General features: G+C 44.1%; 1 protein-coding gene across 1 annotated transcript in view; it reads left to right on the top strand.

Annotated features, from left to right (window-relative positions):
• afap1l2 (actin filament associated protein 1-like 2) overlaps positions 1–12,257 on the top strand; it is a 39,713-nt gene that overhangs the window by 7,901 nt on the left and 19,555 nt on the right. Inside the window, exons 2-4 of the mRNA XM_056576844.1 lie at positions 6,881–7,009; positions 9,976–10,029; positions 11,929–12,014. Of these exons, the coding sequence (XP_056432819.1) occupies positions 6,881–7,009; positions 9,976–10,029; positions 11,929–12,014 (269 nt within the window). The remainder of the gene's footprint in view (positions 1–6,880; positions 7,010–9,975; positions 10,030–11,928; positions 12,015–12,257) is intronic.

Here is a 12,257-nt window from a genome sequence, read left to right as displayed (position 1 = left end):
AGCGCTTTTCTAACCATTGGCCACCCAAAGCGCTTTACAATATTGCCTCACATTCACCATTCACGCACACATTCACACACCGACGGCGGAGTCAACCATGCAAGGCGACAGCCAGCTCGTCTCTCTCTCTCTCTCTCTCTCTCTCTCTCTCTCTCTCTCTCTCTCTCTCTCTCTCTCTCTCTCTCTCTCTCTCTCTCCCTATCTAATTCTCCCTGTTTCTCGTTTCTCTTTCTGAGGTCGGTTCTGACCGGCCTACTCTGACTGACCTACTTGGCATCTAAATTGTCAAAACACTGCAAGGTTTTTGGGCAGGGAGTAGGTGTAGAAATAACTGATTTCATTGACGTAATCTGTGACATAATGTGTGAGTTGAAGTGGGGAAAACTCTTGCTATGACATCCACAGTGACGAGTCTGTTTCTCTGTTGCCAAGCCAACGGACTCTCAGCATCTGGGAGACAAATGTGGTTACACACAGCAACATTAATAGAACATAACAGTAACAAACAAACACACAAGAACAGAAAGGAGAACAATACAGATTGACGGATCAATAAATACTTATTCAGACGGATAAATATATAGCTATACATTGCAAACATATAGATAGACAGACATACAGATGTAGGACGACAGATATAAAGCCAGCTATATAGCTAGATTCACATACACACACATAGTTTCACTATCAGACCGGCTACAGTCCATCTTCTAACCACTCCAGTCCAGGGCTTAGGATGAGCTGTTTCCTCCCTGTAAACCACATCCCAGAATATGTCTATTTCAGCGAGGAGGCACGGAAGTGTCCAGAGCTGACCTCAGTACAAGCAGTCCAAGCTCAACAAGCAAAGACATCTTGCACCCACGCAGCTCGCTGTTGCATCAGGACATTTAAAGGAGCACCCATCCCACCACCACTTGGGCATTGGTGTGCATTAGACTCACTCTTCAGCTGAACGGCTAAATGTATTAATGTAAACATGGTCTGTGCAGTATTTGCAATCTAACATGTAAAAAAAAAACAATTGACTTGATTAAAGGACACTTTGCAAATGTCCTGTGTAGCTCTGTTTAACTTTGTCATATTGTAGCAATGTGCATGCTACATGCCACCAAAGTGACTGCCCCAATCCACCTAGGTGGCTTTCTCTGGGCTCCCCCATAACAAGAAGGTAGGGTGCTGGTGATGGAAGCGGGTTATTTGTACAGAGCAGGAGTTGTAACATTCTGCCATGGAGAAGATCTCCCCGAGTGTGTGTGATGTTGGCTGCGCTGCGTTCAATGTCGCATGATTTTTCTGTTACCTTGTAGTATGTACAGCAGCTACCCTTACAAAGAAGGAACTGTTGCACACAGTAAGCATTCCATTGGGACATACTACAGCTGATTTCACATCAGCACGCCTGTCGCGTCCCCCATTGACTTTCGCGGGCTCAGTCGATGTGACATATCTTATTATGGGGCAGGATAGCCAAAAAAGACAGCTGGCTTGCATACTGTGAAATGCGACCGGATGTTTTACAACATCCTGGTATTTTTGGCATACTGCATTTTCCATACTATGTAACGGGACATACTAGATCTTTTTTTTGGCACACTTACCAACTAGTATGGTAGGATTTGTAAAACCTGTACCCACTGATTCCTCAATGCACACCAGGAACGCAGCCTTGCCCAGAGTCTGACTCAGGCCAGTTGAGGCTGCTTCAACCAGCCATCATCCACACACTCCACACATTGAAACATAATATGTTAGATTATTATTAACTACTTGACAATTTAATTGACTGAAGAACATTTGCAGACATTCAGAGACGATCAGAAAATCTGAAAATCCAGACGCAAGCTAGGCGTCGCACAGGATGTGACATCAGAGCACAGGAGTCTATAAAGTTGCGGTAGTGAAACAATACCAGGAAAAAAACAGGCAGAAACAGACCGTAATACGATCGCGTAAACAGAACTTACATAAGCGTCAATGAAAGAAGGTAGATAGAAGATATCAAAAGTTAATAACTACTAACAAGCTAAACCAGGAAATCCGACCTGGTTTAAATGAGTTACCATGTTGACCAGATCTTATAACGGACTGGAATGTTACCTCATCTCTTCCAAGACATACACAGTAGAGAGAATAACAGGATATTGCCTATCTAACTTTTATCTGATACAAAGATGTCAATGGGTCAATATGCTTATGTAAATGTTTTTTCTACCCCCACTAACCTACAGCTATTGTTCACCTAATAACGAGGCTGCTCACCCATTTACCATCACCCAGTTAACGTTTTACTGTAATGTATGAGAGTTTGGCTTGAAGAACAGAAGAAGCAATTACTTGATAAGCAGGATCCTAACACCATCTTCATCATCACCATCGTTTGTTCTCCCAAACAAGTTTATCACCAAGTTTATTCTGAGAGGCGGGAATCAACTTGATGCACAGTTTATGGGTCGCACACTGTACCATTAAGGGCGGATGTTGATGGGGGTTAAAACTATATTTCTGGAGTTGTGGGGTCAGGTTTTGCAAACATAAAGATGATGTCACAGGCTAAATGTGTTCGGTGGACTAACATGAGACTGAAGCTTCATGATCATCATGGATAACGATTTTAGGAAGTGCAACCTCAAGTAATTTCTGTGTGAGACACATCAAGAGAGAGAGTCAGAGAGGGACATCAAAACACTGTCAGGTTGTCTGTATCTTTGCGGGCCCCTGTTTTCACTTCCTGGTTCTCACAAGTTATCGACCAGGCTTTGTACTGTTCCCTGCCCGTTCTGTCAGGCATGTCCGCCTGTCTTTACAGAGGAGACAGTAAGCAGGCCTTTCCACAGACTCTCTTTGTCCAAACACACACACACACACACACACACACACACACACACACACACACACACACACACACACACACACACACACACACACACACACACATACATACATACATGCACACAAACACACACCAACACACACACACACACACACACACACACACACACACACACATACATACACATACACACACACATTCATACATACATACATACACACACACACACACACACACACACACACACACACACACACACACACACACACACACACACACACAGACACAGCCACAGCCACAGCCACAACCACACACACACACACACACACACACACACACACACACACACACACACACACACACACACACACACACACACAAACATACACATACACACACATATACACACACACACACACACACACACACACAGTGATGTGCATAACTAGCTCATCCTAAATGTACTATTATTTAATAGCACATTTCAAAAAGTGCATTCCGTGGCAAAGAAAAGCATAGGAAAACAATTTAAATTTGAAAATGAATTCAATATTACTCCGTTTGCTAAGGTTCTCGTCATTTGAGCTCTCACACATGTTGAGTCCTGCCTCTCTCTTCTCTGGTTAGAAACAATGTCACTAACCATCTCGGACACTCCAGGGCACCTTTATTGCTTTCATTAATCAATCAAGTGGCAAAGAATATCAAAGTAAAGAACAGTCGGCATCCATGATCCTAAAAAGAAAGTGTTTTCTTTTTTTACAGTCAGCCATTGTTACAGACGTGGGATAGTAGGGTGAGCAAATATGTATTGCATGATGTTAACTATGGCCTCTGGCATAGCTACTGACCAATAATGAAGTTAATAAGCTACACCTGTGTAAGTCCCCAGTCTTTATCACACTTCTGTGATAAAGGCCTGTGAGCTAATCCACTTCCCTATATGTTTAAGGAACTGGATTCGATGAGTTCAATGATGAGTCAATCCCTGACTGCTTTGTCTTCATATCCACATTACAGTCATTTCTATCGACTGTTCAAATGTTAAGTCTTATTCTTTCCATGTTATTGATAAGATGGTCCCCAAGCTATTTGGGTCTCTGACACATTTTTGGGTGTGAAAATGATTGCGTCTCCCAACCAACATGCATCTGCTTCCACTCATATTGTTTTAATACCCCACTAAGTGGATGATTGTAGTAGTTCGCCTTTGGTTTGGAATCGTCTGTATTCACAGGACCATTACGAGATTACTCAAACCGTTAAAAAACTTTTTGTCAAAAAGCTTTCAAATATCTTGATTTCATGAGTCAGCCATCTCCTACGACCCTGTGTGTCTATTAGGGTTCTCCAAGTGGGGTCCCGACCCACAAGGTTCAGGTGACAATCGTTATTTTTTTCTTTACAACGTCGCAGCATTAACTCTCTTTTAATGCAGTGTTTTCTGCGACCCCTTTTGACCAAAAGGCCATTGTAGCTCGGTGAATTCCACAGCGTTTCCTTGGTGTTTCTCCCGCCCGGCTCAACTGTCGCTCCACCATTGGCTGGTCGAGCGGTGGGCTGTGGTCCAAGCGGTTACCCACGGCGACGGACTGACGGAGAGAGTTCTCTTCCTGTGTCTGATCAGCTGACACAACTTTCCCAGGGTCCTGGACCTCGTAAGGCCAGCGGAGTCAGACTCTGCAAACACACACTCACACAGAGACACACACACACACATACACACACACACACACACACACATACACCGACACACACACACACACACACACACACTGACACAAAAACGCTAACACAGACACACACACACAAACACACACTGACACACACACACACACACAAGCACGCAAACACACACACGCACACACACAATGAAAACATTAGGTTTTCGCTGTGGACCGAGTACATGATAAGGCGGATGAGCAATTTGTTTATGTTTACCACCAACATCAATATGGTTTAGACAATTCTATTTTTCTGTCTATATTATCAAAATTGTTTTCCATGTCCTATTACTCTCACTTGTCATAAGTTTAGCCACATTTTTCTAAGAACTTGCACGTGTGCGTGCATGTGTGTTTGTTTTTTGTGTGTGTGTGGGTTTGTGTGAAAGACCACCTAAGCTTGATATATGAAGGAAACTATCGAGTTATCTCAGCTAGTGAGCTCTGGGATAGCGTAGCGCCATCTCCAACTTGTGTCTGGGGGGTTTGACACCTTAAAGAACTAAATACAAGAATGGTAGCACCCCCCCCCCCTCTCTCTATCTCTATCTCTATCTCTATCTCTATCTCTATCTCTATCTCTATCTCTATCTCGGTCTCTCTCTATCTCTCTCTCTGTCTCTCTCTGTCTCTCTCTCTCTCTCTCTCTCTCTCTCTCTCTCTCTCTCTCTCTCTCTCTCTCTCTCTCTCTCTCTCTCTCTCTCTCTCTCTCTCTCTCTCTCTCTCTCAGAGGCTCTTTGATGTGAGAGTGTGGGAAACCGTCAGGATATGGCCCTGGGCCGTCCACACTAGAGGTTTAAACCAGTTTAAACCAGAGGGAACCACTAATGCAGACAGGCTGAAAAAACGCTTAAAAAAAATCCAGACTGATAAAACAGTCAGCACGGTTGTCAGGGGGGGGTTCTCATTTCCTCTTATTATGGATGTGTTAGGGCTCTGTACCAAGTGGGAACCAACATACGTTATTGGGGTCAGGCAAGTCTAGCGGCTAGGGGTTCAAACCCCTGTGTCAACAGTCTAACCTGTAGGCCTCCTTGCCCTCGATCTGCTTCCGGGTGAAAGGTTTCAAGTACACAGCGCTTCCTCCAGCCGCTGGACGACTCTTCTACCACCGATAGGTTACAGCGGGTCTGTGTGTACCGCTTCCTCCTCACAACGTTCCTCCTACCAACATTGGTTAAAAATACATTTCTGACTGTGTCATTGGAAGCGCTCTGAAGCAGTCTGAACATGTGCACAATGTATTTATATCTTGATGTGTTGAACATCTATCTGTGTTTGTATATGGGTCTGTGAGTGGCCTTAGGAATCAATGCTTCATTTCAACCCCCTTCTAAAATAACACACTCCGAGTCTCTCGGGAACAGTGATACATATTCAAGTGATTCCATTCTCATGAGATCAAAGTGCTGTTAGAGTTGGGGCCTCCATCGGCCCCACCTTCTCCCCTGTGGGGTTCCCCTCTTCCTCGAGAACATCATAAACCTCCATTTTGGGTCATCGTTGGGTGTAGTTTCTGACTGGTGCAAGGGGACCCATTCATGATGGCCGAGAGACATTGAGGAGACAACAAAGAGCTACCCACTCAGTGGAGAGAGAGAGAGAGAGAGAGAGAGAGAGAGAGAGAGAGAGAGAGAGAGAGAGAGAGAGAGAGAGAGAGAGAGAGAGTGTGTAGGGGGGGTAGAGAGAGCATAGAGAGGGGAGAGAGAAAAAATGAAAGAGAATGAGAGAGAGTGCAGGGGAGAGAGGGAGAGAGAGAGAGAGAGAGAGAGAGAGAGAGAGAGAGAGAGAGAGAGAGAGAGAGAGAGAGAGAGAGAGAGAGAGAGAGAGGAGGGGGTCAGTGTTGTTGACCACTGAGGGATGTGTGTGGGCTGTAGTCCAGACTCATCAGCCCCAATGAATTTGTCTTGGGCCCCGCCCTTCCTCCTCCATCTGGCCTTGACCTTTTACTGAACTAGTCTGGCTGTCAAAACAAGCGCACCCATATGCTAACTGTCAGTTGACGACAGGCAAGGAACTCGGAAACAAAATGCTAATTAAGCGTAGAACAGGAACTTATAATTCAGTTTTTATTATTCAAACTGTGTTAGTATTTTAACAAAATATATGATATCCATCAAAATCTGAAATGATGTAATGTCTGTTTTGATAGGCCTACTTTGAACTGTTTTCAAATGTGTAACGACCAAGCAAAGCGGGACGGTAAATCAATGCTAATTACATTCTGCTAGCTTCCTGTGTTGTTTGTCTTAACCGCTAAAATGGTCCAGCGAGCCAACGAGCTAACCCGATGAGCTAACGTGTAGCGTGTCTGCCCCTCCAGTGCTGAACCAGATCCTGATGGAGCTCCACAGCTTCCTCCTGACCCTGGACAAGGAGAACCTGAGTGGGAAGGCCACCGTCCAGAAGGGCCTGCTCTCCGACCTGCTGCTGTCCTACCGGGGCTCCAACGGTACAACGTGGTGACCGGGTGCCTTCTGCATTGCTGCCAGCCTTCCCCCTGGCGAAGATTTCCATTGAAGCATCACTCAGAATGCTCCTTATGTGCATTGCTTGGTTACAGCATTAAAGGGGTGATGTTATTACCCTCCACCAGGTGTGAGTGTGATTAGCCATTACAAGCTGTTTGAAAAACGGCCTTTTCCAGTTATTTTGTGACATCACAAGGGGGCGTGATGTCCATCTAGATGTATGCTGCATAGATCAGTCTACCAGCCTACCCAGTGGACTGTAGAAAATGTTGCTTAACTATCCAACATACATCTAGGGGAACACTCTCCCTTGTAATGTCAATACAACACAGGAAAAGGCAGATTTTCACCCAGCTTGTTATGCCTACTCACACTCACACCTGGCGGCATAATATCAACTCTGTAATACTTCAAAGGGACTGTCCCACTGCGACAACGAACAACAAACACCCAACTGTAGTTGCCGTAGTTGGCCAACACCTTTGCGAGTTTACCAACCAGAAACTTTATTTGACAGCCAACAGCCACCAACGAGAATGGCTCATGTTGTGTTTGTGAGCGTTTGTTTGGGCTGTGCAAGCACCATAACCTGCACTTTATTTCCTTGACGATTTAACACAGTGCGTAACTCAATTGTCCCTGAAGAATCCACATCCTGTAAATCAAAAGGGTCTTATACATACCTGAGTGGACGGTTGAGGACACCACACGTCTTCAATCAGAACGATTCAGATCAGTGCTGGGACAAAGAGGTCAACTGTCACAAGCAGTCCTGCACTCAGAGCATCAGGAAATAACTTTGATTCGTGGGACAGATAATATGAGAGAAGGGATGATTTGAATTACTTAGGCTGGCTCGAGTTTGAGTCTATGTCTTAGTGATTTACTAGTGTTGGATCCATCTCTCTGTCTGTCTCTCTCGCTCTCTCTCTCTCTCAACATTCCTCATTCCCTATCAGGCTCTTTATATTGCATGTATATCTGTCTGTTTACCTGCCCTTATCTCTCTCTCTCTCTCTCTCTCTCTCTCTCTCTCTCTCTCTCTCTCTCTCTCTCTCTCTCTCTCTCTCTCTCTCCCTCTCTCTCTCTCTCTCTCTCTCTAACTCTCCCTGTACAACCTTCCTCATCTACGAGTCTTCATACTCCAGAGAGGACGATCCACTTCCTGTCCAGAAGCAGTTTTTTAAATATAGCATCTGATCCACCTACCCCCCTCCTCCTCAAATCTGTTTTCACTAGAAAAGAAAAACTTTGTTCGCTTCGCTCAGCGCTTTCTCATCCGATCGGCTTCAAAGGCCTCAGAGTCGCGCCCGAGACTTCCAGATCTCTGTTTGAGTTTTCCTTTAGGGAGTTTGAACACAGTCAGCAAGAAAGAATTTCACTATATCACTTGATGAGGTGACAGTTTCCCCCTTAGGGTGTGGGGCCTGCAAATGCTCTGCAGAATCAACAGAATAGAGCTCTTCTGGTTAGTAAGACACTGAAGTACTCTGTAGATATGTGCTAGATCAAACAGTTTACAACTTCAAGTCAAGTGAACCTGGGAAATAATTGTATTCAACTTTCAATAACACTATGAAGTGTTGCGTTAAAGGTTAAGGTGTCGGACCGATAGTGGGGAGTATTTCCACTGAAGGGCCTTGTTGAAAAGGATTGGGATATCGTCATCCCTGCTTGGTGTCTTTTCATGTGTTTGTTGTTAAAATTTTGATGAATTCTTTAAACATTTCTCAAACCTATATATTGCTTGTTATTTAGAGATTTATTCTTTGTTTTAGTTTGTTTTGGTCCTTCTTTCCTATCGTAGTTAAACATTTGTAACCTTTATATATATAATTTAACAACCTCCAAAATTATTCTTTATAAGCGGACGACCCTACAAAAATTGGGAAAAAGTATTGTCATGATACGGTCATTTTTGTTTGACTTTAATCCATGAGAACTTCAACACTCTCCGCGCCCATAGGGGGCGACACCTGTTGCATGGATCAAATCCCCACAGTGTCTGTAAAAATCTTCAACTATTCACCCTCATACTCAATCAACGCAGCTTCAGTTGTTCACACTCTCTCTGTCTCAGGGACGAGAAGAAGTAAAAGTGGAACAAGGTTGTATCTAACTGGGCTGGCGTGGTGGTTCTGTCTGTGACTAACGTGAGATGAATGCCGGACCACAATGGGAGTGGGTGTCAAAAGACCAATCTGTTTGGACAAAGTCTGCCTTGTCTGAGTGGTGTTTTCCCCTTTTAACAAGCAACACAATGGATGTGGTTTGCCACTGCGATTGTCAGGTTAGAAGGACGGGCACAGTCGCAGATGTAGTTCAGAGTTTAATTGTTCAGTATAAACAACTTAGACAGTGGTCAACAAATAATAAAAGTCAACTCAGAAGGTAGGACCACAAACACTTCAACGAGTGATTAAAGTTACACTTAGAGTTCATTCAAGGTTAAGGGCAAAGGGAAAGTTAGTTTGGTTAGAGTACATTCCAAGGTAGGTCCAAAGCATAGTCCAGGGCCCAGTCAGGCAAAGGTCAGGGGCAAGCAGGGTTCGTAATCCAAAGGGAGTCCAAAACGCAATCCAAAATCCGAAGTCGAGGCAAGCAGGGTCAAGTGAAGAGTTATCGTATCCAAAGATCCAAAGTAATTCCCAAGAGAAGTTCACAAGAGAAGTAGCACCTGTAGCATGCAAACCATGAATGAGCACTGACGAGCCATGCGGGGTAGAATTTAAACATGGCCGCTCACTTACTCACCAGCTCAGCTGAGCTGGCCTTGTGCCGACTCCTCAGTGCCCTCTGCAGTCCTGGAGGGCACGCTGTGTGTTGAGTCGTGACTGGGATACATGCTCTGCCCACCATGATAGAGGGAAATAATCATTCTTATCTCTGCTCATGCCAGCTTATTATATTGTATTGATCCTTGTCTTGTCTCTCTCTTTGAACTCAGGTGGGGATGAGGAGTACATTTACATGAACAAAGTTTCCGTCGGAGAAGAGAAAGGTAAGGTTTGCCTGTCTTCAAGACCAACGCATGATGTCTTTTCCAGATTTCCAAAATTAATGACAAAAGAAAGTATACTTGTTTCTACCTTAGAGGGTAACTCATCTGTAAAAAACTCTAGTGCATCACTAGCTGTTGCATTGGCTCTTTCTGATTGGTTGACAACGAAATGCAAGAGGCGCCTTTGGTTTGATACTCTCCCAAAGATTTGATTCGGATGTTTGGTTCCTCTCTATAAGATTGTTAATGTCTCTGAAAAGAAACAACTCAACAAACATCCCCTCCCTCTCTACGTTTCTCCCCATAGAGAAGTATTGCATTCACACACTTGTGATAGACAGGCAAGATTTGTCTTGTGAACCAATTAGGGAAGAGAGGCCATGATTGGTCAGAAATGGGCCGGGAGCGGCCTAAAACCGCCTCGTCTCATTCAGGGGCAGGCGCAGTCCACGTGAAGCAGATATTCTGACAGAGGATTTCAGTCACTAATAGCTGACAGATGACTAGGCTAGGCCAAATTACACTCAAATGATAGCTCTTGTATCTTACCTACAAAACCTTTTAGTTGTGTCATCACAAAGAAATATGGCAGAGCAAATCTGATAACTGCTTTCACCTTTATTCCTTCGATGCTATATTTCCTATACATGTAAACTGAAAAAAGTGATGTGCCTGAGCTGTTAAGTAAATGTTATGTTTGGGAATTCTTTTAGCCCCTTGAAAACGCCAAGTCATTAGAGCATTAGTCTGTGGAGGGAATGTGTGTGTGTGTGTGTGTGGGGGGGGGGGGACCTCTGGGTGGGGGGGGGGGACCTCTGGGTGGGCTGGCCTCAGGTCTGCTGACTCGGGGATGTGGTGTCCCTGTGGAGGAGAGGGGCTTTCCAAGTAAAACCCTGTTTTGTGGGCCCACACAGTAAACTGTAGTGGGGTTGGATGAGACGTTATGGGGTGGCAGGGAATCATCCAGGATTAGGCGTATACTAGTAAAGGGGTTTGGGTAGGACTTGTTATTTTAGTGAAGTGGATTTAATGAAGTGGTTTGAGTAGTATTTGTCAAGGGATTTTAGTGAAGCGGTTTTAGTAAAAATGTTTTTAGAACAGCGGATTTCGCAATCAGATCGAAGTATTCTTTTTATTTGTTGAGGGATTTTATCAATGAAAATGCAGTCTTTGTTTTTTTTATTTAGTACGGTGGTTTTAGTAAAGTGATTTTATTCAACCACGACAAAGTAACATGGCTAACAGTGTGGAACAGCTGAGTTCTAGAGATTTGAAATCGCGATAATCTTTGTGGATGGCACTTGAGTCCTAGAGGATTGCACACACAGCCGCCTTGAGGAAGAGTCATCTCTGTTCCATGGCGTCTGTGTCAGAGGATGAACCCCCCCCCCACACTTCCTGTCTCTCCCTCAGTGGATCCAAACCATCTGACTCCAACCTGTTTCGTTTGGACCTCGATGAAAAGGGAAGGTTTCGGGTTAGAGGCCGCGTTTATAACACGCTCTCTTCTGCAACATGCGCAACCGTTACAGCAAGAAAAACACAGGTTTATTTATTACGCTTTATTTGTGTTTGGCTGTCGTCAAGGGAACGAATAAAGGGTGGAAACAAAGAGGGGTCAGACCTGTTAGAGTCCAAAGAAGAGAGAAGAGATAATAATAAATTAAAATAATAATAATAAGAAGAAGAAAAACAACATTATTTTCTATCTGCTGGAAGTGAATTATTGTTCTTTAAGGTCCGTTAAGGTGAGGTATTTAAACAACATTTTAACGGTATTTCTGGCGGTTTTGTTGTTCAGTGAGAAGTATTACACACAAAGATATGTATGACGTCAATATAAAAAATATATATACATAGGTTAGATATTGAGACTGTGGTTACTGCTTATGTGAACAGATAATGGATCAGACGCCATGGCCAATGGGAAGGCAGGAAAACATGTCTCTGCACCACAGAAGGGCCTACCTCTACTACCAAGACCGGTGAGTACTTCACTCTATCGTCTACTCTACTCTATACTGTCTACCCTACTCTATTGTCTACCCTTTCCTACGCAGTTTTCTCTACTGTCTCCCCTACTCTAATCTCTACTCTCCCCTGCTCTACTGTCTCCCCTACTCTACTGTCTACCATACTCTAATCTCTACTTTCCCCTACTCTACTGTCTACCCTACTCTACTGTCTCCCCAACTCTACTGTCTACCATACTCTAATCTCTACTTTCC

Source organism: Gadus chalcogrammus, chromosome 18 (assembly GCF_026213295.1).
Source record: "Gadus chalcogrammus isolate NIFS_2021 chromosome 18, NIFS_Gcha_1.0, whole genome shotgun sequence".
In the NCBI taxonomy this organism is placed as follows: domain Eukaryota; kingdom Metazoa; phylum Chordata; class Actinopteri; order Gadiformes; family Gadidae; genus Gadus; species Gadus chalcogrammus.
Note: the sequence above shows the minus strand (reverse complement) of the source record. Positions and strands in the feature narration are given on the sequence as shown.